Source organism: Sciurus carolinensis, chromosome 3 (assembly GCF_902686445.1).
Source record: "Sciurus carolinensis chromosome 3, mSciCar1.2, whole genome shotgun sequence".
NCBI lineage: Eukaryota > Metazoa > Chordata > Mammalia > Rodentia > Sciuridae > Sciurus > Sciurus carolinensis.
Window position 1 is genome coordinate 357917 of NC_062215.1, and position 27885 is coordinate 385801.

The following is a 27885-nucleotide window of genomic DNA, read 5'->3' on the forward strand; positions in this document are numbered from 1 at the left end:
ATTCACAAAACCGTGTTTCCTAGGAAGAACAACTGACCAGAGAACACCTGCTCTTCACTAGCACTGCCACCAAGAAACAGGGTCCAGCCTAACACTGAGGGGGCCACCCTCCACCCGGCACTCCAGGAACTTCCTGACCGACCACTGTCCTGAAAAAGCATCTTAAACCGTGGAACGTTAAGGACCAGTGAGGAGAGGAAGGCAGGAGGAGGAGCCTTCAATCACCTTTCGCCCCACCAGGCCAGCTATGGCCTCTTCCAGGCCAGCGGGCATCAGCCATCCTCAGTGAGTGGCCTCAGCCTCCTCAGCTATGTCTCCCTGTATTTCAAGGTGCAAGTGTGATGCTGGTCCCAGGGAAGCATGAGCTTGGGGATCTGCTCCACCGTCCTCGGAGGCCCACTTGTGCTGGGCACAGCGCCCTCCCCAGGGCTTCCCATCACGGGCAGCCTGGGTCAGGCCAGAGGACCTGCTGCTCGCCTCAGCTCACTGGCTCCAGGCACCTCAGTCAGGTCAGCGAGGAGTTGAGCACACACTGACCCAGTCCCTTTGATCTGCACAGGAAAAAAGAGACACACCACCCCCTAAGCAACCAGGAGCCCAGCCTTCACCAGCAAGCGTGCTCACTGCGGGCCTGTGACTCGGGGCCCGTGAACGCTCCTGCAAGCTGGAGCTGCTTCTTCCTGCACTCTTCCGCCTTTCCCCGGGCCACGACCAGAACCCACACTCTCCCTGGCGACACAGCCACAGGCTCAGGCTGCTGGCCACACCCAGCCAGAGCAGGATGCAGTCACACATGGGTTGGCCTGCGGTCAGTGCCGCCAGCCTGTCCCTGGACGGCAGCGCGCTTCCCTCTGCAAGTCGGGCCGCTCGCAGGCTGAGCAGCAACAAGACGTAGCTCTGAGCGCCGCTTGCCATTTCCTGATTTTCCAGGACAGTCTTGCCCTCGAGGAAGAGATCTCGCTGAGCCAGTGGCCGGCCCCTCGCAGCCCACGCTGCCCAGCCGGTTTGCCATGGTGGAGGCGAGAGTCGGGAGCTGCCCCTGGCACGGGCGCAGCCCTGCGCCTGGGCGGGAGCTAACGTCAACAGGAGGCTTGCAAAAGAGTTTCAGGTGAGGAAATCGCTGGGAGGCGACAGGCACAGCAGCCTGGCAAGCGCGCGTCCGCTCCCCCTGCTGCACACTGCCTTTGACCCTGGCGGGAGGGACCTCCTGGACGGCGCACCAGCACCCCGCTGGCCTCCACCTTGCGTGGGCTGACGGAGGTCCCAGTCGTGCCACTCAGCACTATGCCACCTCCACTGACCGTGCTCGGGCAAGGAACGCGTCCCAAAGCAGGACACACAGCCTGAGAACACCAGACCCACTGCAAGGCTCCTCGCCACGTTCCCACTGCAGAGGTGGAGAAGCGGCTGATCCAAGTCCGCGCGGCAGTCGGGGAAAGTGAGTCCCAGCCCCTGCCCGCCTCCCTGGAGGACATGCTCAGGCGGGCGCCTCGCCCTCAGCCCTGGCCCCCCTCAGGACACACTCATCCCACCGTCTACTCCTACAAGACCCACCAAAGGGTGTGAAAGCAGCGCACGGTATCAAGATTCCATCCTGTGCCAGAATTAATGGGTTTAAAAGCTGGTAATTAAAACGTGGTCACTGGTGAGGAACGGAGCGGGGAGGCCTGGAGGGGCGCACCCCGACCGATACTCGGGCAGGCACAGGCTCCTGGGCAGGGCGGCCGATGGCAGGCTGCGGCTCACCTGGCGCACCCTGACTCACCGCCTCCCCCGCCGGATGCCTTGAGTCTGGATGGGCCGGGGCGGGCAGGGCGGCTCCCTCAAACCTGCTGAACCAGCCTGAAACCTGCAGGGTACAGCTCCCAAGAGGGCTGCTGACCCAGGCAGGGCAGGCGCAGGCAAGGGGGCCGGGGCCTTTCCCAGCAGGACCTCCAGGGGCAGCCAGCACCAGCACTGAGGCTCCCTCTGCGACAGGTAGGTGCCAGCTCATCCACACACCCCGCTGGGCCCAGAAGTCAGCAAACCCAGGAGGACCCCAGGGAGTGTCTACAGACCAGGCTGGACATGCTGCACACCAGCCGCTCCCGTCTGGAGAGCTGAGCCGTTCCTGAGCGTCATGCCTGGGCTGTCCTGGAGGCCACTCCCAGGCCCCAGTCGGAGCCACACTCCAAGTCTGCCTCCTGAGGCTCCACACGTCCCCCAGAGCACCCCTAGCACAGGCTCGCTCAGCCACGCTCTGGGCAGAGCATGCAGCCCACACACCACAGCAACCAGGGAACCTGAATCTCAGGGCTGGAAGCCTGCACAGGGCCAGTTCAGTGGGCAAACCTGTCCCTTCTGAATGACAGAGGGGCAGCCCTGGAGTCGAGCTGCTCGCTCCTTCTCAGTGTGGAGACTCTACCCCAGCAGAGATAGCTCAGGCCTGAGAACACAGCCAAGACAGAGGCCTAGCACCCAGCGGCCCAGGCTCAGGCCACGGCACACGGGGGCTGCACCACACTCCCTAGCCATTTCCCCACCCCACCCCGGACACCCACCCCCACCAGGAATACACACACCACCAGGGTCATGTACCACCCCAGGGATACCCATCCCCACCAGCATACCCACCCCTTCCCAGGACACTCACACCCCTGCCCAGGACCCACTACCACCCAGGACACCTGCCCCCCATGACACCCTTTGGGGGCACCGGCCTCCCTGTCAGTGGATGTATCGGCCAGGAGACGAGGCCAGACAGAGCCCAGGTCAGAGGTGCCAACGCTTGCGAGCGGTCGCAGGCACTATGCACACAGGGCGGTGGAGCCTTTGCCCTGCCCACTGCCCCACACTTGCCTCAGCACCATGCCAGGCTCTGGCAGCCACCTGGGGCTGCTGAGCTGACCTCCAGGGCCCAGAGCAGCTGCTGCTCTCTGGTCCTGTAAAACCACACTTCCTGCTCACCAACGGGGCGGTGCCACAGGCACGTGGTGGGGACAGCAGAGGCACCGCGGCTGTACCTGGCAATGGCGGTCACGAAGGGCCTCAGCTCCTGCGGCTCGTAGGCTCGTGCGAAGGCCCAGCACACGTAGCAGGCGGCGTCCCTGACGTTGGCGCCCACGCTGCAGGCGCCCCGCTTCTCGTCGTAGGTCAGCGCCTTCAGGATCACTGCGACAACTGGGAGGAGACAGACAGTCAGGCCCGGGCCCTGCTGCAGTCCAGCCTGGGCGGAGGGCGGGCCTGCAGCGAGCACAGGCCCACAGCCCACTGCCAGAGGGTCCCACGCAGGAAGACAGCCGCTCCTCCAGAGCAGCACGAGGGCAGGGCGCAGGGGGCCGCGGGCAGCCCCACCCGGCCACGGAGCCCCGTCCCACTGCAGGTTTGCCATTAACCATCACACGCGTGCCTGCACACGGGAGCACGGGAGGACCCAGGGCACAAGGGCACTGGACATGCCAGGTCCACAACGTCAGCCAACCAACCTGTACCGCTCACGAGGCTCGTGTATTTCAAGGACTTGGGAAGGGTCTATTAGACACACGCGTGTTAATTAGAAGACATTTATTTAAATGCCTAATGGGTTTTATTTTATAAGTAGACCAACTGTTAATTTTTAGAAGCCTTCTAAAATAACAATAGGGAAACGTAACAAAAAAACTTAAGAATTACTTTCTTGTAATTCAAAGAATACTGAGTTTTTTCACGAATCACATCAAATGAAATTTCTGAAATATCATGCTGAAAATCCCAAATAATCCAAAATGGACAACTATGCTGCCACCAGAATGATAAACAGCTCGCTTGGTGTTCAGGAAACTGAAAGCCAGAGGGGCGGGAGGAGCCAAGACCCTATGTGACAGGTGGGCAGGGCCAGAGACAGACACACCCTCCGAACAGTGGGCCATGGAGTGTCCAGCAAGTGCACGCACCCAGCAGCGTGCGCCCAGCAGCGTCCACGGCTGCATCTCCACGACACAGCAGGAGGTTTCCGGACCGCCCACCCTCTCTGGGGCAGACGATGGCCCTGGGTCCCCACACATAACCTGGCCTGAGGTCCAGGAAAGCCGTACAGGGCAAGGCAGGCAGGGGTAGGAGGCCATGCCAGAGGCAGGACACACTCGGCTCAGGCCTGCTGAGCAGGGGCACCTGCACCACAAGCCACCAGGGCCTGGACGGCTCTCCAGGACGGCCTCACGAGACAGCCTCACGGGACCACAGCACAACCCCAGGCGAACGTCACAGTCCCACTGCCTCTCTGCTCCTGAGAATGTTTTAGTCTACTTAAATCGCAGCAAAAAAATTGATGTGATTTCATATATTATTTTTGTACATATCTTTCTATTAAGACAATAGTGAAACATTTATTTATAAACTTATCTAAAACTACATAAAATGAACTTATTTCAAAATAAACTATGCAGTTTATTTCAATAAACTGCAATGTTGGTTATATCTGCTTCCACCAAGGGTTGCAAGCCTGCCACAGGACGGGCAGCGGGCAGGACTGACACGGGTCCTGAAGACCACAGGTGCCGGAGGCCCCTCACCACGATGTCGCGGTCCCCCTCCGCAGACTCGCTTTCTCAAGACACCTATGTGGGGCGAGCCTGAGATGGAGCCCTCTTCCAGAGGGGCTGCTCTTGCCAGTGGCCATGCTGTCTTCTCAAGCCTAGTACAGTACTGGGTGGTCACCCCACGTCAGCCACTCGTGCTTCTCCCCACCCCATCCCAGAGCCTGCCCATGGACAGCAACCACTGCCCACCCAGCTCCTCCTGCCCAGCCCCGGCCCCCATCGCTCTGGAAGGTGCCGTGAGGCCACACAGGCTGCCCCCATCTCCCTCTTGAGGGCCCCCGGCCCCCACCAGCTGCCTACCAGCCTTGCAGCCCCACTGTCTGCTGGGGCCTTTGCACCCCGCAGGGCCCTCCCTCCACCCCCGGAGAAAACAGCAGACTGGGCAGACTCACTGAGCGGCGAGCAGGAATGAGCTCCACTCCTGAGGGCTGCCCGTGCTCCCGTAAGAGCCTGCGCTCGCCTCCTAGGAAGCACAGGCTCGGCGAGCGCAGGGCCGCGGTGCCGGGAGCTGCCACTCCAACCCGACTGGACCAAACGCCAGTCTGACGGGAGGACTCCAGCCTGCTGGCACCACGCTGACCCGCCTCTGTGCTGAGGGCAGGTGTTGAGAGTCGAGGACCCGCTCGGCCGAGGCACTGCAGAGAGCCGCCTCAAGGAGTGCAGGCTGCGATGATGCCAGGCGGCGAGGGCACAGCCTCGGGCATCAAAGCTCCCGGGTGTCCGCTCGCGCTCTGCAGGACAAAGCTGCGCTCCCAGCAGGCACCCCACGCCGGGAGCTGCGCCTGACCCGGGGGATGAGCCTCCTTTCCCAGCACTCTACCCAGGCTTCTGTCCCCAGGTGGAGAGCGCCAGTGCCCTCCTCACTGCTGGCGAGGGAAGCCAGCAGTGAGGGGCACTGAGGAAGGGCCACCTCTGCCAGCTGCATCGTGCGACCACTGCCTCGGTGCCCAGTGGGCCTACTGCCAGCCCTGCCCCCAACTGGTCTCCCCCACAGTCGTCCACAGGAGCCTGCACAGCCCTGCCCTGTTGTTCTCCCGCGAGCCTGAGGACCTGCGGACACCCTGTGGAGCAGCGAGCTCCAGGGTCGAGCCAGCAGCCTGCCAAGCCTCCATGCCGTGCCCACCAGGCAGGCTGGGTGAGGGCGCAAGCTCTGCCCGAGGCTGCTGGAAAGCAGTCAGATCTGCAGAACTGAGAGGAGAGACAGCAGTAACCGATCCTGAACAAGAAAAGGGGACCCACTCAGGCTCTGGTGCACCCCAAGGCAGCAGCCACAGCACTCCTGGGCAGGCCCTGCCACCACCTGACCTGGCTGTGTGCAGACTGGGCCATGCAGGGGAGGTGGGCACACAGCTGGCCCAGAAAACTCTGCCCCGAGCTTTCATGTGAAGTCCTCAGCAGAGGAGTTCAAAAGCTCACACTCCTTCCAGATTCAACAGGTTTAAAATAAGGAAACCGTTTGAAAGCTTTGAACGAACCCTTCCTCCTGGCTCCAGTTACTGCGAATGCGTGTCAACTATACCACGCACCCCAGGGGCTTCCTTTTGGCAAGCGGAGTCCAGCAATGTAATTTAAGCACCCTTCTCTTCAGACAGCATGTCATGTGCTCATGCCAACTGCCCGAGGAAGAGCAGCCTCCAGGGGACAGAAGCACTTAACTCCTGGAGTCCCACATCTCCACAGCAGGGTCTGCAGAGCCCACAGGCCCAGAGCACCAGGCCTTCCCCTCAGAGGCAGAAACAGCTCTCCTTATAATCACACCACAGTAACGCCCTCCGAGCCACCGAGCTGCACCGTGCCAGGCCCGAGGTGTAGCAGAGCTCCTGCAAAGCCAGTCTTGCTCCACCTTCCCACTTCAACTGGACAGTAAGGAACGTGCAGAGCCCAGGAGGAGACAGCAGGGGAAAGCGTGGTAACACGGACACCCCCAAATAGCAAGGGAAGTCGGCTGTAGACAGGGCACTGGGCAGGAGTGCTGGCCACGGCCAACTCGGGGATCGCACCTCCCAGGCCCCGACCACTTCATCCCACAACAGGGCTGCATGTGGGCCACACTCAGGCCCAGGAGCCCACGCAGAGCCTAAGCCTGGAGAGCACCAGCTTCCGAGAGCAGGTGTGGCCACTGCCACAGAACCTGCCTCTCCACCACCATCGCACCGTCCTCAAGAATGCGGTCCAACTCGCTCAGAAAAAAATGCCCACGCTGAGTTTGCTAGGGGCAAGAGGAAATGACGGACAGAACGTGGGGCCCGCAGGCCTCGGCTCCCAGCTCCCACTGCGGAGCACTGCAGAACTGCCCCAGAGGCCCCCGCTCTGGCGGCCAGCACCCGACACACGCAGGGAGTCCAGTCCCGGGTGCTCTGCCTTCAGAGGGCCAGAGCTCCACCTGGCACCCAGCGCACCCACTCAGCACACCCCGACTGCTGGGTGCGCCCCACAGTCCTCACCTAGCCCTGCCCTCCACAGGAGCCTCGGACGTGCTGGGCATGGCAGTCACCCCCAAACCCCAAGCACGCTCTCCTTCCATGGGAAGGTCCCAGGCCAGGTACGTCCAGAAAACTCTCCTGCTCAGCCCACTGCCCAGGAGTTAAGAGCCAAGGCCGCTCCCAGCCACATGACCCGAGGACCCCGTGAGTACCCCACAGGCAGGTATGTCAGAGCTGCCTTTGCCGAGGCAAAACAGGGCACATGTGAGCCTCGGCAAAGGCCGTCCCCAGAGAAGCACGGTCAGGAGATGAAGGCACACTGGGGACAGGCCCTCAGAAACCCTCGACTTGCAGAGCAAGACTGGGCGGCAACAGGCAGAGCTCTGCGTGCCTCTGCCGCACCCTCTAGGGACAGGGCAGCTCCTGCCACACCACACCCCACCTGCCAGCCCACAGAGCACAAGCCAAGGCAGCAACAGCTCCCAGGGGCTTAGCCGACTCCCAGGAAATGGTGAGGGACACACTGGGGACACACGCAGGTCCACTGTCCCACAGCTGGAGACCAGGTACAATCTGCGTGAGGGCAGCAGGAAACCCGGCAGCCTCCACCCTCCAGGCCTCCAGCACACTACCAGCCCCAGCAGTGCAGCTCAAGGGGTCTCTGCGCTCAGACCCTTCAACCCCAGAGCCGCTCCTCGAGGAGTGGAACAGAGACTTCAGAGTGGACCTTCCAAAGTAACTTCAAAAACATCAAGACAAACTACCGTCTCTGAAAAAGCCAGATGCCTGTAGTCGCAGCAACACAGGAGGCTGAGGCAGAAGGGAAAGATCAACCCCAGCCTGGGCAACTTAGCAAGGCACTAAGTAAGAAGTGAGAAGGGTGGGTGCAGCTCGGGGTAGAAAGCTTGCCTAGCACGCACGGGTCTACGGGAACTAAATAAGAAGTGAGAAGGGTGGGTGCAGCTCGGGGTAGAGAGCTTGCCTAGCACGCTCGGGTCTACGGGAACTAAATAAGAAGTGAGAAGGGTGGGTGCAGCTCGGGGTAGAGAGCTTGCCTAGCACGCACCGGTCTACGGGAACTAAGTAAGAAGTGAGAAGGGTGGGTGCAGCTCGGGGGAGAGAGCTTGCCTAGCATGCGAGGGGTCGACGGGAGCTCGCGGTCCACTTCTGGGGTGGACGGCAGAGCCCATGCACACAAGAACTTGCATACCTGGAGGCCTCTGTCAGCTGTAGACTGCAGGCCCTGCCCCAGCCTGGGCACGGGAGTGCCCCCGAGTTCAATCCCAGTACCAAGAAATAAACAAACGAATACACAAGGTCCACAGGCTGAGACCTAGGCCCACGTGCTGGTGTGGCGCAAGGCCTCAGGTCCCACGGCCCACAGTGCTGTCAGCACCAGCCGCAGGGCCCACGGAACTCCTGTGCTTCTGGATCCCCGTCCCCCGTCCGTTCCTGCCCCAACAGCTCAGAATCCCTGTAATGACCAAGTCTACAGGTTCTGAAAAGAGGGTCTGGAAACTTCTGAGAGCAAAACCTGACTGACAACACCAGGGCAGTTTACACCCTCGACCAACAGTCCTTCTGCAGACACGGCTCGCGTTCTGAGCAGAAACACCCACGTGCCCCCAGCGGCGTGGCCCATGGCCACCAAGGTGCTCAGGGTATTTGCAGTATGACCAGCAGTCTCCTGGAGTCGGTGCCTCTCATCCCCAGGCCTCCAGCAGAGGGCCGTGGAGTTTGCGCCAGGAAGACCCCTCCCAGTGACGTGCTGACCCACGGACAACAGCAGCCACCTCTGCAGAGAGCTGCTTCGGAACCAACCACACTTCCTCAACGATGGCCAGGGGTCACGACCCTGAGCAGGGACAAGAGGCAGTGACAAGGGCATCTGACAGTGGACAGCAGAGCCTCATGCTTGAGGTCCCACCCAGCAGTGCAAAGGTCTGGACAGAATGAGGCAGGGGCACAGCGTTCAGAGCCCAGAGCCCAGGAACGTGGGCACCACACCCGCCAGCAGGACACCGGACACCCCCGAGGGAGCAACGCCCCTCACCCTAACTGAAGACAAGCTCACAAGCCAGTCACCCAGGACACTCGCGGACACCAGCCCTGATCACCATCACCCAGAGGACCATGCGATGCCCTTCCAGCCATTCCAGTGGGTCACCTTAGAATGAGAGGGCATCCAGAGCACAAGTCCCTGGCAGAGGGAAAGCGACCATGCTCCACCAGCAGACCAAGAGCCACGGACCCCAGGCAGGCCAGGACGTCACAGGGCGCTCAGCTGGCTCCCACCAGGCCCACCTCAGCAGCAGGCCGCAGCCTGAGCCAAAGAACCCATGAAAGCCAGAGGCTTCTCTTGCAGGCACAACCATGGACAAACTGGCCCTGATGTCCATGGTGGGCGTGCGCACAGCCCCCTAGGCTCCGCCCCATGCTGGCAGAGCGAGGTCAGCCCGGCCTCCAGGACAGCGGATCAAACCCCTGGATGAGGAAAAGGAGCACACAAAATCCCACGACAAACAAGGCCGCTGCGGGGCGGGCACGGCCCTCGCGGGGTCATCCCTGCGCACGAGGACCCTGCACACGCACACGGAAGGTCAAGGGCACTTCCCTGCCACAGGATCATCAGGTGGCCTCGCTGCGTGGCTGCATGCTGGTGAGAGACGTGGCCAGCGCCTCAGCTCGGGTCAGTCGGGCTACCTCTCCTCAGCAACCCCAGCTTCCCCTGGCCAATGCAACGCCCCCAGGACCTCTGAGCACCTCCAGGAGACAGAGTCAGGTTCCCCCCCGACCTGTGCCTCCTGCTATCTGACTCGCAGCTACCCCAGGGCAAGAGCCTGTCAGTTCCTGCTCCCTGCCACCACCACCGGCCACTTCCACCAGAGGGGAAGCACGGTGAGCCAGGCAAGCCCACAGGCAGGATGCGCCCTCCAGGAGCAAGGGCGTGCTCCTTGGCTCGCACCTGGCCACTGGCACAGAAGCACCCAAGCTAATGACAGAGCGGCCGGGTGCAACAGCTTGAAAGAAGCAACAACAGGCGTCCAGGAGGATTAAAGGCTTACCCAGGAAGTGGGGACCAACTCTGCCCTGACTCACAGCCCTGGGTCCAGGGCCCAGACTGTGCCCTGGCTCCAGCCTCCAGGCTGCAGCCTGCCAGACCCGGCAGGACCCCAGAGGACCGAAATATTAAGAAGAAAAATATTTTTCAACAAAGTGGCATAAACGTTACCCACATAGGAGAAAACTGTGTGTGAGAGGGAGCCCCGAGAGCACAGCACTGCCCCCCACGCACCCTTCACGCAGTGTGATCCAAGCTGAGCTCCAACTTCCAAAAGCAACAGGCTTCACAACGCGTGGCTCCTGCGGAGCACACGGCTCTGAACGCTGAGACGCCCTCTGACCTGCCATCCCTTCCTTCTATCAGCAGCAAACCCTTCCTGCAGAATCCCAGCTCCAACTAAACAGTGCCAGACTTACAGGCAGGAAGCTGAAGACACCTGCTGAAGGCCCACCCACCTGCACATCATTTCACATGGTCACAGGTATATGCCCAAAAAGCTGCATGCGAAACCAGAGGACCGATCACAACAATGGTCAAAGTTCACACTAAAAATGGCACACGTACAAGAGCAGTCCAGGGCAGGAGCCTCCACAGTCAGGGAGAAGAGGCCTGGGACAGCCAGAGTCAGGAAGAGGAGGCCCAGGGCCTCGAGTTGGACGGAGAGAAGAGGCCCAAGGCCACATCTCTGAGGAGGACTCCGTGGCCACACCATGGACTCTGACCACTCAGCAGTCAAAGGACAGTGCCAGATACACAAAGGACTCTGATGACCAGCACACAGAGATGCAACAAGTGTACTGAGAGCAGTAAGAAGGTGCTCAACACAAGTCACCAAGGGACACGCAGGTCAAGGCTGCAGCAAGGCACCCCTGTGCCACTGCCTCCGGACCAGAGCTTGGTGGGACGCTGCAGGCCAGGCAGCCCTGGAGAGGCTCTCCAGCAATCCCACGCCCAGGAGAGAACAGAGGAAGCCACCAACGTGCACTAGCTCAGTGTGAGCCAAAAGCCCAAGGGCACAGGTGGACCTGGCCTACCCGCAGGAGAGGCCCAGCCTGGGAGCCCTGAGGCTGAGCCCAGAGGCATCCTACCGGAAGAGCTGGACCCAAGGTCACTGCTGAAGACCTGACTTTAAGGAAGCTTCCACAATGAACTGGACAGGCTCCGGGCTCTTCACAGGCGAAGCAGTGGCAGAGCAAGCTGGCAGGTGCTGAGGTCCTGAGCTGCTCCCTGCAAGATGGCGTGTGGTTGACCTCACGTGGAATTCCACACTGATCCCAAAAAGGAGCAGCAGCAATGCTTAAGAGCAAAGCCCCGGTGGCCTTCGACGTGGCATGAGAAGGGTGCTGAGCCAGGTAGGGCGAGCAGGGCGCGGCGCGGACGCAGGGCCTGCCGGGACTGAGGACGACCACAGGGGCTGAGGGCCTGCTGCAGCAGTCCTGCACGCAGGGTTTCGGGGAGGTGACCGGGAGAGCAGTGATGCCCTGAGCCCCCAGGGAGTTGGGCCTCCCTGCCACCTGCAGAGACAGCGAAAAGAAGCCTCTGTGATGGTGAAGGGGTCTCGACAGGCTGCACGAGCTGGCGCCGCCACCTGGGACTTTCACCTCCAGAACTTGAGCCACCTGGTCAATGGGATCCTGAACAGGGCAAGACCCCAGCGCTGGCTCCACACAGGTCAGAGAGGCACCTCGTCAGACCTTTCAGTAAGTCTGTGAAATAGCACACAAAGCATTCAAATTAATACAAGATGAAATTTAAAGTAAGCCACAATTAAGAAACCAGAAATGATCAGTCAGTTTTGGATATGTTTACATACCCATAACCTACACATTACATCACATATGACACATGTTACATGTATATATGCAAGCATACACATGTAGATATAAATTATTGAAATTAAACATGTTTGGCTTTGACAAAGGAAAAGACTAGCAGATACAAGAACTGGTGAAGAAGAAGAAAGAGCAGAAGAAACTGCAGAAAATACAAATCAGAAGCAACAGAAAGAGAAAACATGAAGGAACCAGAAGCCAGAATAAGGACCTGCACAGGTCCCACAAGGAGAAAACGAACACAGAGGATCCCAAAGAATGAATGATAGAGAACTTTCCAGAAACACTGAGAGCTGTGCATCAGACACAGAAAATCTAAGTACATCGAGCAAGGCAAACAGAGAACCCACATCTAAACTCTCAGTGGGCTGCAAAGCTCCAAGAAGAGTAGGAAAGCCCAGTGAGGAGGGAGGGGGCCAACAGCACATGCCCCTCAAGTTGTACAGGCCCCTGCAGAACCCCAGGGAGCCCATAGGAACAAGGCTGAGAGGAAACCGCCACAGCAACTGAGATGGTGTGCTACCAACACACCTGAGTTGAAGGAACTCTAAAACGCCGAGAGGGATAAGCCTGAGATGCAAAAGGGCATTGTGGGCAAAAGAAATTCTGTATCTACGGAGAAAACACTAAACAAACAGCATCTTTAAAAATACCAATGTCTAGTGTTCAGTAAAAAGAACCAAAAGCTCAACGGATACAACACACCAGGTGAGAGTGGCCTGCACATGACCAGAGGGTGGGCAGAAACACCTTCTGACTTCAAATATTCAAACACAGCCCAGGATCACCATGGGGAAGACACTGAACATGACTTCCAGACCAACAGACTGGCCCTCTCAAGCCAGCCTTGGTGGCTTGGCGCCACTGCTTTGTGGGCTGGGACCCTGCAATGCTTCCTGAGGCGGCAGGCATACGCCTCCCCCAGCGGCCACTGCAGGACCCCCTGAACTGAGGAACCACGTCCCAGCCCCTGCACACACTCAACACTGCACACACGTGACTCACCAGCTAGGTGGGCCTACACATGCAGACGTGCAGACGTGCCTCCTGCTCTAGGTCCGTATGTGATATGTGTACTCCAGGAGGCGCACGTCGAGCACATGTGTGTGCACCTCTCCACTGTCCTGTGGTCACACTGGCTCAGCAGTGATGGGGAGAGACCTTTTTTGTTTTGTGGTCTTATGCCATAATTTAGGCACCTGTGTCTACGGAGAGTTGCCACCAGCACCCCACAAATTCAATGCAAGGATCAGAGCTGATAAGGCCTAGGACAAGTGACCAGTCTATGCACACTGCCAGCCAGAGGAGGTGGTCATTCTCTCCTGGGGCTATGACCGCCTACCTAGCACCACAACCTCCCACTCAGCACTACCTTCTCTTGGAACCACAAGAGAAGGCCCAGCCTGGCTGGCAGACAGGCTGCGAAGCCCGGCAGAGCTTTGAGGTGTGTGCTGAGGAAGGATGGTGCTTCACATCACCTGCAGAGCACACGCGGCCGTCCAGTGCTCAGAGGCATGCCAGCAACAGCAAGAGTCTAACAAAGAGAAACTCTCGATTCTTACTTGCAGAACCTGACACAGATTTAAGAGAACAGAACCATCTGGAAAGACACTATTAAAAAAAGAGAGTGGAGACCACAGCAGGAGAGGAGGGTAGAGAGGGCCAAATGTTACCTGAAATAAAAGACAATTTTGCTTTTTTTTCCCACTTTTTAAAAAATACGGCTACTAGAAAAACATTATATATGCAACTCACATTAAATTTCTATTAGATGGTCAAAAAAAAAAACAAGTCATTCATTCAAAAGATGCAAAGGATGGCTTAGGATGTAGCCAAAGGGTGGCCTTCCAGGGGAAGATGTGGCCTCCAAGGGGAAGGGGTGGTCTCTGGGGAGAAGGCGTGGCCGGAAGGGAAGGTATGATCCAGGGAAGGAGTGGCCTCTAGGAGGCCAAGGGCCTGCCCACAGGTGGGCTCTCTCCGCGAGAACCCTTCCTGGGGCCTCTGCCTGCTCCTGCACACTCTTGTCTTGCTTCCCACTGGTGTTACTGCAGCACGTGGGACGAGAAGGAAGGGCGACTGCTGACCTGTCTTACCTGACCTGTCCAGCTTAACTGACTCCTCACTGGGTTCCCGCACGCTGAGATACGTGTGTAAAGATGCTCTGCAGCAAACTCAGAGGCAGAGTGCAGCACTGCAGCACGTGTCCAGTGAGGAGGGAGGGGGCCCACTGGTGGGGCTGTGGAGCTCAGAGGCCTGAGCTGAGCTTCCCAGCTGGACACCTGGCTCAGGCGTCCCTCAGACAGACAGCCAAGCACCCCAGGACCAAGGCCGATCTCCAGCAGGAGGGCTCCCTTCACTCAAGCCAGCTCACAAGGATTCCAGGAGTCCCAGCTCGGGAGGGACGAGGTGCCACAGGCCACACCTCCCCATTTGCTGCTGGCCCTCCTGCCACCTCCACCTCCAAACAGCCTGGCAGGGCCCCCCAAGGCAGACGGTTCCAGCTGCTCCGACGTTCAAATGGTAGCAAGATCTCAAGGATGAACTAGAGCTGGAGCGATGGCACCCACATCGTAGTCGTCCCATTGCAAGCAGAGCCCTCCATTCACCATCAGCTGACACACGTCCAGCGGACCTGGGCCAGGGTGCCCTGGAGGGGCCAAGAGGCCTCTCCATCTGCTTCCTATATGACTAAACTGTGTGACACAACAAATGAAAGTCCCTGACATCCCCAGATTCTGTTTGAAACAAGCAGCCAGGTGTCACCTGAGGAGACGGCTGGCCAGGTGCCACAGGCTCCTTGTGCAGGCTCACCTCCAACCTCAGCAGCGGGGCACTCCCAGAGAGGCAGGGTGCCGGCCTCCCTGGCTCAGCGGCAGAGGCTGAGGCCAGGCCCTGCACAGGTCAAACTCTGTTCCAGGCAGGGGGAGCAGCTGAGGTGGGAGGTGGTCCCTGTCAGCCTTGGCCAGCCCCAGCAGGGCTGCAGAGGCCCCAGCATCTGCAGGACACAGGACTTGCCCTGGGCTGCTGCTCCAAGAAGTGGGGGAAGGGGAGGCAGGCCTGGCTGGTGGCTTTGAGCAACTGCAGGGCAGTGCCTGGGTCGGGCCGCCCTCCGTCCAGCCAGGACTCACCTAAACACAGACACGCCGTCCCCAGAGTGTGCAAGCCAGAGCACAGCCAGCAACAGCCTCAGTCCTGAAAGCCGGCAGAAAGGGAAGAAAATCAGGAAAGGAAAAGGGGACCAGAGAAGTCCCGAACCTAAGTCAGACTGGAGGCAGGGAGGAGGGAGGGAAGGGGTCACTGGGAAACGGGAGCCGTCGCCTGCGGAGCCAGGGCAAGGCCAGCGCTGGGAGCCAGGGAGATCTGTTTCCTTGGACAGTCTCTCACCACAATAATTCCAACTAGGAAAGAATCACAACCAAGAAACCCTAAGAGACGCATTTTCAATGGGAAGGGAGGAACAGGCACGTGGACCGGCGTGGTGCGGCAGGGCCTCAGGAGTGGTCCCCAGGCCTTTGGCTACTCCTCTTAGCAGACGCCTGGGACGCGCGTGAGACCCATCACGGACCCAGCTGCCCTGCTCACCCCGAGGAGCCTGGAACCTGATGGGGACGGCACTCGGAGACGTCGGCCACCCTCCTCCCGCAGCCAAGTCCCCAGGCCCAGCCCACAGGCCTGGTCAGGCCACAAGGATGGAGCCTGGCTTTCAGGGGTCCTGAGAGACAGTGCGCAACACTGGCTGGAGCCACAGAGGACAGGATGTTCCTGAGTGTCCTCCGCTTCCTGCACTGCGGGAGGCGGAGAGAAGCAGAAGCAGGCTCTGACTGCTGCAAGTCACTTTTGCTTCCTTGCTACCTTCCTCTGGAGACGGCGGCCCAGGAGAGAAGGGAAGTGAAAACTGTCTCGTTTACTCATGTGAAGGTCCGAAGCAGAAAGTGACTCCTTCCTTCTCCCAAGACGTTCCGTCCAGGAGGCAGCTGTGGGAAGTGGCTCATCAGACCTGGAGGAGGTCCCGTGGACCCGTGCACAGAAGGACGACGCTGCTGAGGGCACACTAAGGGCTCTCACCCCAGCACACCAAACTGCCCACGTCACGCTGCTCAGCCTGGGTGGCCAGGCCAACGTGGCACAACTGACGAGGCAGAGACCCTGCACCCCACGGCACCTAGGCCTCGACCACGCTTGGGGACCATCAGCTGCCACCCAGTCCCCGCCCTCAGATTTGACCACCTTGTCAGAAACCACGCAGCGCAACTGGTGGTGCAGTGAGCCGAGCACACAGGTGGCTGGGCGGCACTCAGGAAAAGCTGCAGAACAGGACTTTTCCCCAAGGCATAAGCGTCAGGTCAGAGAGGACAGGGGAGCTGGCAACAAGGTTTAGGAAACTGGGCACACGCAGGCCCCACACCCCCAGACCCCCATGACAGACAGCCATGTTGGTCCAAGATCTGCAACCCCGAGAACTTGGGGTTCCTAAACATCCACCCCGGTGAGACAGATGGAGCCCTGAACATACTCACAGAGGGCCTGGAAGAGCAGACAGGGCACGCAGAACAAGGAAGAGCTCACAGGGACTAGAGCTGCACAGGCCAGCACCCACCCGCTCCTGCCAGAAAACTCAGGTATCAGAAAGGAGCACCCGGAATGCTGGGACCCCAGGACCCACCACAGCAGCACTGGAGCCGAATGCTGGGACACCAGGACCCGCCACAGCAGCACTGGAGCCGAATGCTGGGACACCAGGACCCGCCACAGCAGCACTGGAGCCGAATGCTGGGACAACAGGACCCGCCACAGCAGCACTGGAGCCGAATGCTGGGACACCAGGACCCACCAGAGCAGCACTGGAGCCGAATGCTGGGACACCAGGACCCACCAGAGCAGCACTGGAGCCGAATGCTGGGACACCAGGACCCACCACAGCAGCACTGGAGCCGAATGCTGGGACACCAGGACCCACCACAGCAGCACTGGAGCCGAATGCTGGGACACCAGGACCCGCCACAGCAGCACTGGAGCCGAATGCTGGGACACCAGGACCCGCCACAGCAGCACTGGAGCCGAATGCTGGGACACCAGGACCCGCCACAGCAGCACTGGAGCCGAATGCTGGGACAACAGGACCCACCAGAGCAGCACTGGAGCCGAATGCTGGGACAACAGGACCCGCCAGAGCAGCAGTGGAGCGCAGGCATTGAGGGCAGACCCCACAGCCGGCTCAGGAGCATCTCAGCATGCACGGGAACCCAAGCTGCGATCTGGGTGGGGACGTGAGCAGGCCGAGGGCACTCCTGGACAGTGCCTGGCTCTGTCTCTCGACCCCAGGTCAGAGCCTCACTGAGCGGAGACCCCACCCTGAAAGGAGAATTGTAAACAGAGTAAAGAGCAGCCCGCTGGAGCATGGGGCCAGTGTGCCCACGTCTGCCTGCAAGGACAGAAACGCAGGAAGTGCCTGGGAAGAACGGAGGGAAGGAGGGAGGGAAGGTGGACATCGCAGACAGGGCACAACAGCGCTGGGCCCAGAGGCTGCCTGAATGCCAGGGGCAGTGCCCAGCACAGCAGAGGGAGGCTCCGCAGGAGGCAGGGAGGCGGGACAGCGGGAGGAGTAGGGAGCTAAGCCCGGCTTGCCCTGGAGGGAGGTCGAGAACACTGCGCACTGGCAGCAGGTTCCCCTCCTCCAAATCGAGAGGCAAGCACAAAGCTCGCGGAGGGAAGGTCCCAGTGTGCCAGGGCAGAGGGCACGGGCACAGACCCTGCCCCCCCCAGCCTCCCCTTGGGTCTGGCTGGCACCAAAGCCTGTAGCCTCAGGCATGGGAACCTTCTCCCTTGCCCTCTCCAGTCCTGGGCTGCTGAGGCTGCCCACCCTCCCAGGGCCCTCCCCAGGGGGCCACACCAGAATGCTGCTGGACCCTCCAGAGCTGCTGGGCACGCAGTCCCACCCAGTAAACTCAGCCAGTGCCCTCAGACAGAGCTGTCCAGCAGAGCCCTGCCCAAGCCCCGGACCACAAGAGTGGGGGACATCAGGAAACCGTGGGCGTCTCAAGCCACTGCGCCGGGGAGTCTGCCCACAGCAGGAGGCGAGAGGCAGGCAGGGCCCTGGAACTGGACAGCCGCACTCTAGGGGCACAGTAACTACCGGCAACGTCGAAGGACAGCCGGAGAAGCTAAGCCAAGCGAGAGCACAAGCTGCACATCAGGGAAAGCGGTGACAGTGTGGCCGCCGGGCGTCCCCGTGCCTGTGGTGCCCCACGGTCTGTCAGAGGCCAGGCAAGACCAGGACCCGACAGCAACCATGGCCCCCTTCCTGTCCCCGAGCCAACACCACACGCCAGCCTCACTGAGGTCAGTGGAAACCTCAGGCAGAACGAGCAGGGGCCAGAGAACACGCTGGCCCCCACTTGCACGTCTGCCCCCCCGTGAGGGGACGGAGGGTGTACGGTGCCGACTCCCACCAACGGCGCAGGGTGCTGTCCCGGGCATGCTCCAGCAGGTCCCCGCGGCAGGCGGGAGGGGCGCTGCTTCCCAGCTGCCCAGCTCTAGGGGGCCACCAGAAAGCCCTTGGGGGCAGAGCCGAGGAAGGCCAGAGGCCTCGTGACAGGCAGCCCCGGGCCCTCCGGAGCCCCCCTCAGGAGCCCAGCTGTTCCACCGCGGCACACACATGCCCGGTTCTGCAGGAGCCGTCCCTGGTGCCTTTGCTGTACCCTCAAAGTCTATCAGGGAGCAGCTCCCCACGTGACCTGTGTCCTGGCCCACAACACACCAACCCTGCCCCCTGCCCACCGGTGTCCAGGCAGTGCTGCGCTGGCCCTCACAGGGCCAAGCAGGGGCGTCCCATGAGGCTGGGGGTGGCACCCGGCTGGCCGAGGCCATGCCCAGTGAGGCTGTGAGGAGCTCAGTCGGTGCAAAGGCATGAATGCTAGCTGCAGGCGGAGGAATATCAGGTGCATCTCTGCGCCCTGAGGGCTAGACTCCTACACTTAAATCCCTCCCACCGGGACAGCCGGCTCCAGTTTCACCCAGCCAGCCAGCGTGAGAACAGAACCTGCTCCTCAGCCCCGCCGTCAGCACGCAGAGCCACATCCCCAGGCCACCACAGGTACGCAGCAGGTACGTGCCTCTGTCTCTTCTCAGACCCAAGTTTCCTTTTAGAACTAGCCCCTGAGTCTTTAACCTCTGCTGAGGAACCGCTGGCTGGTCAGCTCTGCCTCCCTCCCAGTGGAGATTACTCAGAACCAGCAGGTGCATGGCCGGGAAGTAAGAAGGGCTGGGAGCTTTGCTGGGGCTGGCACTCCACCTAGAATGTGGCCAGGCCTGCCGGGAACCAAGCGCTCCTTCTGCCTTGGAACCCAGGGACGGGAAACCAGTGCAAACTGGTGTCCATGCTGAACCATTCCCTGCCTTACAATGAACTTCAATTTCTATATGAAAAAGGCAAGAAGAGAGTGAGAGAGAGAGAGAGAGAGAGAGAGAGACAGAGTGTGTGTGTGTGTGTGTGTGTGTGTGTGTATGTATGTCTGTCTATGATTAGTTGATTTTAATATTTTTAAAAAAATTTTTTGGAGGGGGTACTAGGAATGGAACCCATGGGTGCTTAACCACTGAGCCACATCCCCAGCCTTTTTTATTTTGAGATGGGGTCTTACTTATTTGCCCAGGCTGATCTGAACCTCCTGAGCAGATTTCTTACAACTTTTCAATTTTAAAATAAGTACTGTTTTGACACAACCTTTCAAAACAAAACTTGGAAAAGGAGGTATGTTTTTGTGCTTGTTAAGGTCACGGTCTCTCTCTCTCTCTCTCTCTCTCTCTCTCTCTCTCACACACACACACACACACACACACACACACACACACACACGGTGTTTTTCCTTCTACGAAATTTGTCATAGATCTATATGAAAACAATCACTAACCAAAAAAGAGAAAACAATTATTGACCAAATCATTGACCAAGTCTGAGCAAAGTCAGACACTGCTTCCACAGATCTGTCTGTGGGACTAGCCCAGCTCCTGCTTCCCACTAGCGAAGGCCCTGCGGAGACTCGGTGGGGTCTGCTGAGGATGGCGGAGGCAGCCGAGCTCGGGCAGCCTGCCGTGGGCTGTGCTGGCACTAGCCCCTGGCTGCTCTGCTCCCTTCTTCCAAGTCCCCAGGACACTGTCTTCTCCCTGGGTGACAGCTGTCCTGAAGGCTCTTCATTTCAGGGCCCAGAAAGTCTGGGAGGGAGTGGCGGCCAGTCGCTGCAAAAGCTCCACTGGACTCACAGATCCCGTTCTTGCGACACCGGGGGCAGTCACACTGCGTGTCCCGGAGTGGCGCAATCGTGCCACATCACAGCACCGTAATTACAGCGTGCCCTTCAGGACGTGCACCTGTGGGGCTCTGTGCCAGGCAGCCGGACACCAGCAGGAGGAGCCTCACAGCCCTGCTCAGCACGCAGGCCAACAGCAGGGCGAGCAGAGCTGCCCGGCCCGCCCAGGCTGCCCCACAAAGCTGGGCTGTAATTACCCCCCATGTGTCCTCCAGAGTTCTTAAAAGCACTCCTTGTCTGCTGCCCACGTTCAGACTCCTCAGAATCTCTGTAAACAGGCTGCACTCACCACGGCCTCACGCCCGGCAGCCACCCTGAGTGTCCACACTCAGGAGCCTGCCCAAGTTGAGTGCTTTCAAGATGAGACCAGCATCCTGTGGCCACCTGAAACCACAGATTGCAAAGAGGTCTGCGTGGGCAGCAGGAAGGAGCCCTCAGCAGGCACTGCAGAGGCAGAGCCAGGCAGCTGGACACCTGGACATTCAATGCTGAAGTTGCAGAGGTGGCCTCTGTGTGATCAGCAGGACGCCTTGGTGGCAGCACATGCTGCACCCCAAGCGTGTTTTTCAAGTAACTTGCCCACTGTCCTCAGGCCCTCAGTGTGGACGCTGTCAGCACTGTGGCTGAGACCACCTGAAGAGGGCGGGCACCCAGGCCGGGAGGCTGTGGAGACGCCCTCCTGCCCCTCACACAGCGAGTGCAGGACAGGACGAGACACAGGGCCGGGCACTCGCTCTGGGGTGAGGCCGGGCTGTGCTGAGGGGCGCCCCTCTCCTCCAGGCCGTCTTAACAGGAGGGTCACCACCCAGCAGCAGGCAGGCACAGGCTCTTCACCCTTAGGAAACTCTGCCTCCGAATGCAAATCCCCACTCACTGTAAACAGCCAGGCTCTGGGTTTTGCTGTTTTGGCAACAAAGTGCTCTTTTTGAATATTTAACACCAACAGCTGCCAAAGAGTACAAAGTCCAGTATGCATGAACTGACCAGGCGGGGCTATTTCAAACCTCTGCCACAGACGGCCAGCCGGGGCAGACTGTGGTCACAGCTGCAGGTTAGTTTCTTCATCCCCATAAACCTCCCCTGAAAGGAGCAGCTCTGGGCTGACGTCATCGCCCGAAAGCTTACAAAAGCTTCGGTTTTATCCCACTCACCCCCCAGCACGGCTGCAGTTTATAGACAAGTAGCTGTGCCTGTCTTACACCTGCCTCAGCCCCTGCTTTAATTAGCAGTTGTGCAACCAAGAGGTCAGCTTATCCGCGTCACAAGTGCCGCCTGGGACTCCCTCTCTGGCCTGGTCCCTTCCAACAGAAAGCCCCAGACGGCAGTGCTCCGCCCGCACCCTGGCCACCCCGGCCTCAGGACACAGGGTTCAGCCAGCCCACCTGCTGCCCTGGAAGCAAAGTGATCAGAGAACAAGAGGCAAACGGGGGTGGGAGTTGTACTCGCGGTTGCTCAGGAGCGGAGGCAGAAGGATGGCAAGTCCCAGCCCAGCCTGGGCAGCACAGCAAGGCCCTGTCTCAAATGAAAAGCAGAAGAGTACTGGGGAGATGGCTCAGGGCTAGAGCAACGGGACTCAGCGCCCAGTACCCAGGGAGAGAAAGGCAATGGTTCAGACCAGAACGCCCCTCCCGAGGCTCCTGGGACCCCCGAGGGCAGCCCAACACTCCTGGACGCTCTGCAGCACTGCCTGGAAGTTCTGCCGTCACATGCTGACATCCTGAGGGACTTCCCGTCCCTCCCGGTGCGCAGTTCAGTGTCTGTCTGCCCTTGGTATGGCAGGACACGGCTCGCACTTGGTAAGTGCCTGCAACTGTCATGCCCTTGGTCACGCTGCTCCGAGTGATGAAATCAGCTCCCTGGGCATGACACATTGGAGGCAGCCATGGGAACCCGGCCTGTAGAGGTTCTCACGCCTCCGGAATCGGGAGCACACCGAGCGTGCCCGCACAGGCCCGCTGACTTATCTCCCTGGCCCGCAGGGCTGCACTGGGCCCCAGGCTCCCTCGCCCTGTTGGGAGGCAAGGAAACCCTGCTCTGTTGCCCAGGGCAGATCTGCCCCCGAAGTACGCACTGAACCCATAGAGATCCTTCATGGCTCTTCTCTTCAGCCACAGAGCCCGGTCAGGCGCTCGCGGCTCGCTCTGGCACAGCCTGCTCCTAGCTTCTGCAGCAGCGCTGGCAGGCGCCCGGACAGGACCTTGTGAGGTCCTGCCACCCGAGCTACGGCCCCCGGGGGTGGCACAGCGTGATCTCCCGCAGCAGGTCTCGCTGCCAGCAGACCCTCTTCTCCCCAGGAAGCGCCTCTTAAGACCAGCTGTGTTAAAGGTGGCGGGAGCTCTGGCTCTTACGGAATGACTGAACTGACAGGCAGCTCTCTCAGAACCCACAGTGTCCCAGTGGAAGCCCAGCCCTACTCCCGCCTACAGGGGCCGGTGGGGGCACCGGCCAGCGAGACCACAGATCCCCAGCAGCTGCTGTCTGAGAGCTGCTCCCCAAGGATCTGCCACCAAGTGCAGACCAACTGCTTTGCAGCCGAGTCTCAAAACTCCATTCCAGGGTTGAAGACAGGCTCCGTACATTGCTCCGGCTGGCCCTCATCGTAAGCTGCCTGGCCGCATCTGGATGCTGGAAGTCACCTTCCTTTTCACATTTCCTGCACAGATGAAGGTGCCTGGTCCAGGCTCCTTGCCCCTCACACACTCTCTCCGGGCCTCCCAGGTCTCCCAGGCCACACTGCCCCATCCTCAGCTCTGAGCTAGAGGCACATACGCCCAGTACACGGTGGTCTAGAGGATACCCAGGGCTGGGAGAGAGACCCTCGGGGAGGCACAGAGGGCAGGCAAGGACCCGAGATGCGTGGCTGAGGCCAGGCAGTCTCCTCCAAGACCCAGGCCACTTGCTCCAGCCTCCTCTTAGCCACAGGGGCTTAGCCTTTGTTGCTGCTGTCTACAGGCACAACCAGGGAAGGACAGGCAAGCGTGAGGCCTCTTCCACAGTGCCAACAGGCAGGCAGGCAGTGGACAGCATGTAGTCATTAAGACTTGCAAACCATGGAGTCCTTCTACACACAGCATTTAGACCTTCAGTGAGACGACCTACGTGCGACTCCTGAGGGCCAGGCTGGAGCTGAGTGGCAGTGCTTCCCTGGTCTAAGTACCAGGTCTTGCAGCACAGGCGTAGGGCACCGCAGAGCAGGCAGTCAGGTGGCCCTGGGACAGGACCCTGCCCACAACCCCTGGAGATGACCAAGGGGGCTGGGGCTTAGCCCAGCAGGGAATGCTCCAGGGAAGCTCCCGTTACGGGGCGAAGGCCCCAGAGAACTGCGGTATTCCCAGAACTGACGCTAAACCTCCCCGGCCTGCTGTCTTGACCCCCAGGCAATCTCCTCAGGTCAGACTTGAGGAAACACTGCCAGGCGCTGGCGGAGGGCAGGAGAGGGCGGTGAGGGCACAGTGGCTCTGGCAGAGCCTCTGCTCCCACGTCTCCCGCGGTGCCTGAACGGGGACACTGACCCACAGCCTCTGCTCTGCTTTGCAGCTCCAGACGGCGGGCGCGAGACCTTCCTCGCCAGGCGCTCAGCACGTGGAGCTGGCTCGATCACAAGCGCACGGCCACAGGCGAGACCGGGCTCGCCTCCCTGGACGCAGCGCGTGGAGCAGCGGGACAGTCCGAGCAGCACCATGAGCCTCAAGGAGCGGAAGCCCAAGAAGCCACACTACATCCCGCGGCCCCCGGGAAAGCCCTTCAAGTACAAGTGCTTCCAGTGCCCCTTCACCTGCAACGAGAAGTCGCACCTCTTCAACCACATGAAGTACGGCCTCTGTAAGAACTCCATCACGCTGGTGTCCGAGCAGGACCGCGGCCCCCGCGGCCCCCGGGCCCACGCGCCCGACCCCAGGCCGCCCCGCCAGCCGCCACCTGCGGCACAGCTGGCCGCCTCCCAGCCCCTCACCAGTGGCCTCCCCAGCTTCGACCCCAAGCCCCAGCACGGCTCTGGCAAGGAAGACGCGGAGGAGGACCTGGAGCCGCAGGCTCGAGGCACCCACGCGCTCCCACAGAAGCCAGGCCCCCAGAAGGAGGTGGTGCCAGAGGCAGCCCTGGGGGCCCAGCCTGTGCTGGATGGGGCCCGGCCTTCCGCGTTCATTCCAGTTGGGGAGCACAGACTTAAGGGATCCGAAAACACAGAGGGGCCCGAAACACTGGTGTTGACCAACCCCACCGCCAAAGCCACTGCCTTCCACACCAAGTCCGCGTTTCACGCTCCTGGCTACCCTTGGAAAGCTGGCTCCCCCTTCCTCCCACCCGAGTTTCCACATAAAATCCCACCTACCAAGGGGTTCGGTGCCATCTCCCCCTACGTGCACCCCACGATCCCAGAGTACCCCCCACCCTTCTACACAGAGCACGGGTTGGCCGCCATCTACTCCCCCTACCTGCTGGCCGGGAGCCCACCCGAGTGTGACACCACGCTGCTGTCCGTCTATGGGGCCCCAGACCAAAGACACTTCCTGCCTCACCCGGGGCCGATCCCCAAGCACCTGAGCCCGTCTCCATCAACCTATGATCCTTACAGGTTCCTCCACCAGTTCCACTCCAACCTGCCGATTCCCTACGGATTTTACAGACCAGAGTCTGCATTTTCCTCCTACAGCCTCAGGCTCCCGCCCGTCACGGGCATCACCCGAGAACAGAGTTCCCGCCTCCTTGAAGAGGCCACTCTGGTCTACCCGGCCTCAAGTCCCTCCGAGTTAAGCCCTCCAAACTCCCACAAAAAAACCACAGAGTTCGAGAAAGGAAGTCCAATTCCTGAGGCTAAAGACCCTTCCAAAGATGGGCAGAGGGACATGGAGGGGGCCAAAATGAGCCCACGTGCAGGCAGTGCAGCCACAGGCTCCCCGGGAAGGCCAAGCCCCACCAACTTCACACAGACAAGCCAGGCATGCGAAGGCCTGTGTGATCTCTCCAACAAAGGGTCCCCAAGTACCCTGGGGTGGCGCCCACAGCCTGGACAGAGCCCCACAGCCTTCAGACCCGTCCCAAAGAGCACAGATTGCCCTCACTCCCAGGTTCCTGCGAAGGGCACAGAGTCTCCAAAAAGGTAAGAGAGCTTCACCTTCAAACCTTTGATGTAGGCTTCTTGGTTGTGCTCAGCTAGCCAAGTGCACCCTGATCAAATGCTTTACACTCCTTTTCCTAAGCAAACGCCCACTAAGTCTTCTCTTGCTTCTTCTAGCTTCAAGGCCGGGAATGGAGACCCCCCAGCTCAAACAGCAAGCACTCTTCTCAACACGGAGGCCACACACACGAACCCCGAGGACAGCTCCAGGACAGGCCCCCTCAACCTCTCCAAGAAGTCAGAGCCGAGACCTGCAGCCTCCGGAGGAGCAGGGCACACAGGCAGCGCCGCGGCAGAAGCCCCCAGCCTTGCTGAGCCGCAGGACTTGCCCCTCAATCTCTCCGTGAAGGACCCCTGCAATGCCCGGGCTCCAAGGCCTACCGTCCCCAGCCCACCGCAAGGTGCAGAACCCACTGCTGCTCCCAGGACAGGGACAGGAAGTCCCAGAGACGGCCCAAACCACACAGAGGCCCAGCAGGACGAGGGCCCAGGCGGGAAGGCCCCAGCCTCCCGCGTGGTGGACAGCAGTGAGGAGCAGAAGCAGACGGCTGCCGTGGCCCTCTGTCAGCTGGCAGCCTACAGCCCAGGACACCTGCTCGTGGGTGACGAGGAGCCCACTGCCCAGGAGCCAGGCTGCCAGGACACGTCCACTCTTGGTTCCACAGAGAGCCAGGGGGCTCAGTGTGACCTTAGACCCAAAGGACAAAAGAGAACCAGTCAAAGAGATGCAGGAAAATCACAGCAAGGAAGTAAGAAGACAAAGCCAAGCGACTCAGCAGCCCGAGTGTTCACACTGCGCAAGAGGACCCGGGTGTCCTGAGGCCACTGCCCACAGCCCGCCCACCAGCCCAGAGGGTGCCTGCACTTCCCAGTCGGCCGCCGGACATCTCACCTCTCCACGCCTCAGAACATCCCACGGTGCTTCGTCCTGGCTGTAGAAATGTCCAAGACTGGGGTCCAGTCTGCGCCTCCACTACTGGAATGGCACCCTCAGCACCCCACAGTGGGAAGTGACTGTGCAGGCAGCCGCTTCCTCAGGACCGCTGTGAGCAGGTTCTGACAACCACGTTAGCACTGGGACAGACTGTTCTGATTTTCTACACTTAGCGATGTGTTCTAAAGTAAACAGCAACCATTGGGAAGTGCCAGGAAGAAACACTGGATCGCAGCATCCACAAGCCACTTACAGAACACGTGGACCAAGAGCTATTTATAGAGGTAACTCACCTCCATGAGGGAAGACCCACCCCCAGTGAGGGCGAGATCCATTCACGCCAACTTCCTGACCTGCTCAGTCTCCCTTCCCATCCCTAAAATGGCGTGTATGTTGCTAATTCTCCAATAAACTCATGTGAACTTAAATGGTACATAAAGCGGGACATGTTAGCGTCTGGGGCACCCTTTGGAGTATTTTGCAGTAACAGTCAAGGAAGAGCCTGCGGCTGAGGCAGCAGTGAGCCTGAGAAGGCAGCAGGTGTGGGTGTGCGCGGCGTGAGCTCGTGAATGACCAGGGCGACCGCGGGTCCTGGGCCCAGCGGCCTGGAGCTGTGACGGGGCTCCCTCCCTCGCCCACTCCCCACACCATGCCCCTCACACTAGGCCTGCCCCTGAACCCAGGCGTGGGTGCTGACATGCTAGCAGAGGTGTCCTCCCTTGGGAAGGCAGTCCACAGGCCGTGGCTGTGACAGCACCAAGGCCCGGGCTGCTGGGGGCGGTGTGCAGGCACCGGGGTGGGTGTGGAGGACCTCACCAGGAGCACTGCAGACTTTAGAACTGCTGCTGCTCCCAGCTACCAACCGGAGTGAAGGGCCTCAGGCCCTTCGAGTTCAAGATGGAGGAAAGTAGGGGTCATGCAGAACCCTGCCCGACTCACCAAGGACCCCCTGAGCTACAATCACAGCCCACAGCTGCACTTCAGCAAAATATTGTTTTAGCTTGATTTGAATTAACAATTTTCTAAGTATCTTCACTTATTTCATAAAAAGACATATAAGTTGGGTATAATAGCGGGATTCCATGTGAAGTTCCATACTGATAATTTCTCAAAAGAAAAACTCTTTGTAACAGGAAATCTAAAAATCTCCAGTATCAAATTTTGCTTATGGAGACACATGACAGGGAGTCAATCAAAGATGCCTGAGCAGAGTGTATCATATCAGGAAAAAAAATCCTCCAGGAAAGTAGTGGAAACGGATTTATAGAAAAAAAAAAAAAAGAAGAGATTCCAGTGAGAGAAAACTGTCCTGAGTTTTTTAGGTTTTTGTTGTTGTTGTTGTTGTTTTTAAACATTTTTCTTTTAGTTGTCAATGGACCTTTATTTTATTATTTTTATTTTATGTGGTGCTGAGGATCGAACCCAGTGCCTCGCTCGTGCTAGGCAAGTGCTCTACCACTTAGCACAGCCCCACCCCTGTCCCGAGTTTTAACGCAGGTGGCAGAAACCAAGCTTCAAGGACTGGATCCCCTGCACGCATTTAAGAATGCCACGATGCCTTTTCTTTAAATACTGAAATTTGAATGGAAAACATTATTTGTAACTAAATAAAATTAGAGAGAAATATACACACCAACCTGTAAGATGTAGAGCT

General features: G+C 59.6%; 2 protein-coding genes across 4 annotated transcripts in view; one reads left to right on the top strand and one right to left on the bottom strand.

Annotated features, from left to right (window-relative positions):
* The window catches only part of Tbcd (tubulin folding cofactor D), a 129240-nt gene that overhangs the window by 43281 nt on the left and 58074 nt on the right, over positions 1–27885 (bottom strand). For both annotated transcript variants that reach the window (XR_007107588.1, XM_047542920.1), the window contains exon 14: positions 3003–3159. Coding sequence is in view for 1 of the 2 variants with exons in the window: in XM_047542920.1 (XP_047398876.1) it covers positions 3003–3159 (157 nt within the window). In the remaining variant the exon portion in view is untranslated. The remainder of the gene's footprint in view (positions 1–3002; positions 3160–27885) is intronic.
* Znf750 (zinc finger protein 750) lies at positions 18799–27877 on the top strand. 2 transcript variants are annotated; one of them, XM_047542921.1, is made up of 3 exons: positions 18799–18979; positions 23719–25279; positions 25415–27877. In XM_047542921.1, exons 2-3 carry the CDS (start codon positions 23862–23864, stop codon positions 26115–26117), a joined length of 2121 nt encoding a protein of 706 aa, XP_047398877.1. In that variant the 5' UTR covers positions 18799–18979; positions 23719–23861; the 3' UTR covers positions 26118–27877. The 2 variants fall into 2 exon arrangements, with proteins under 2 accessions (XP_047398877.1, XP_047398878.1); XM_047542922.1 differs by having other exon boundaries at positions 18799–18968.

Bases quoted from the DNA above. Each gene is read 5' to 3' on its own strand.
- Znf750 (XM_047542921.1), top strand. From the start codon at position 23,862: ATGAGCCTCAAGGAGCGGAAGCCCAAGAAGCCACACTACATCCCGCGG. The intron at 25,280-25,414 runs GTAAGAGAGCTT...TGCTTCTTCTAG, and splicing joins GGCACAGAGTCTCCAAAAAG to CTTCAAGGCCGGGAATGGAG.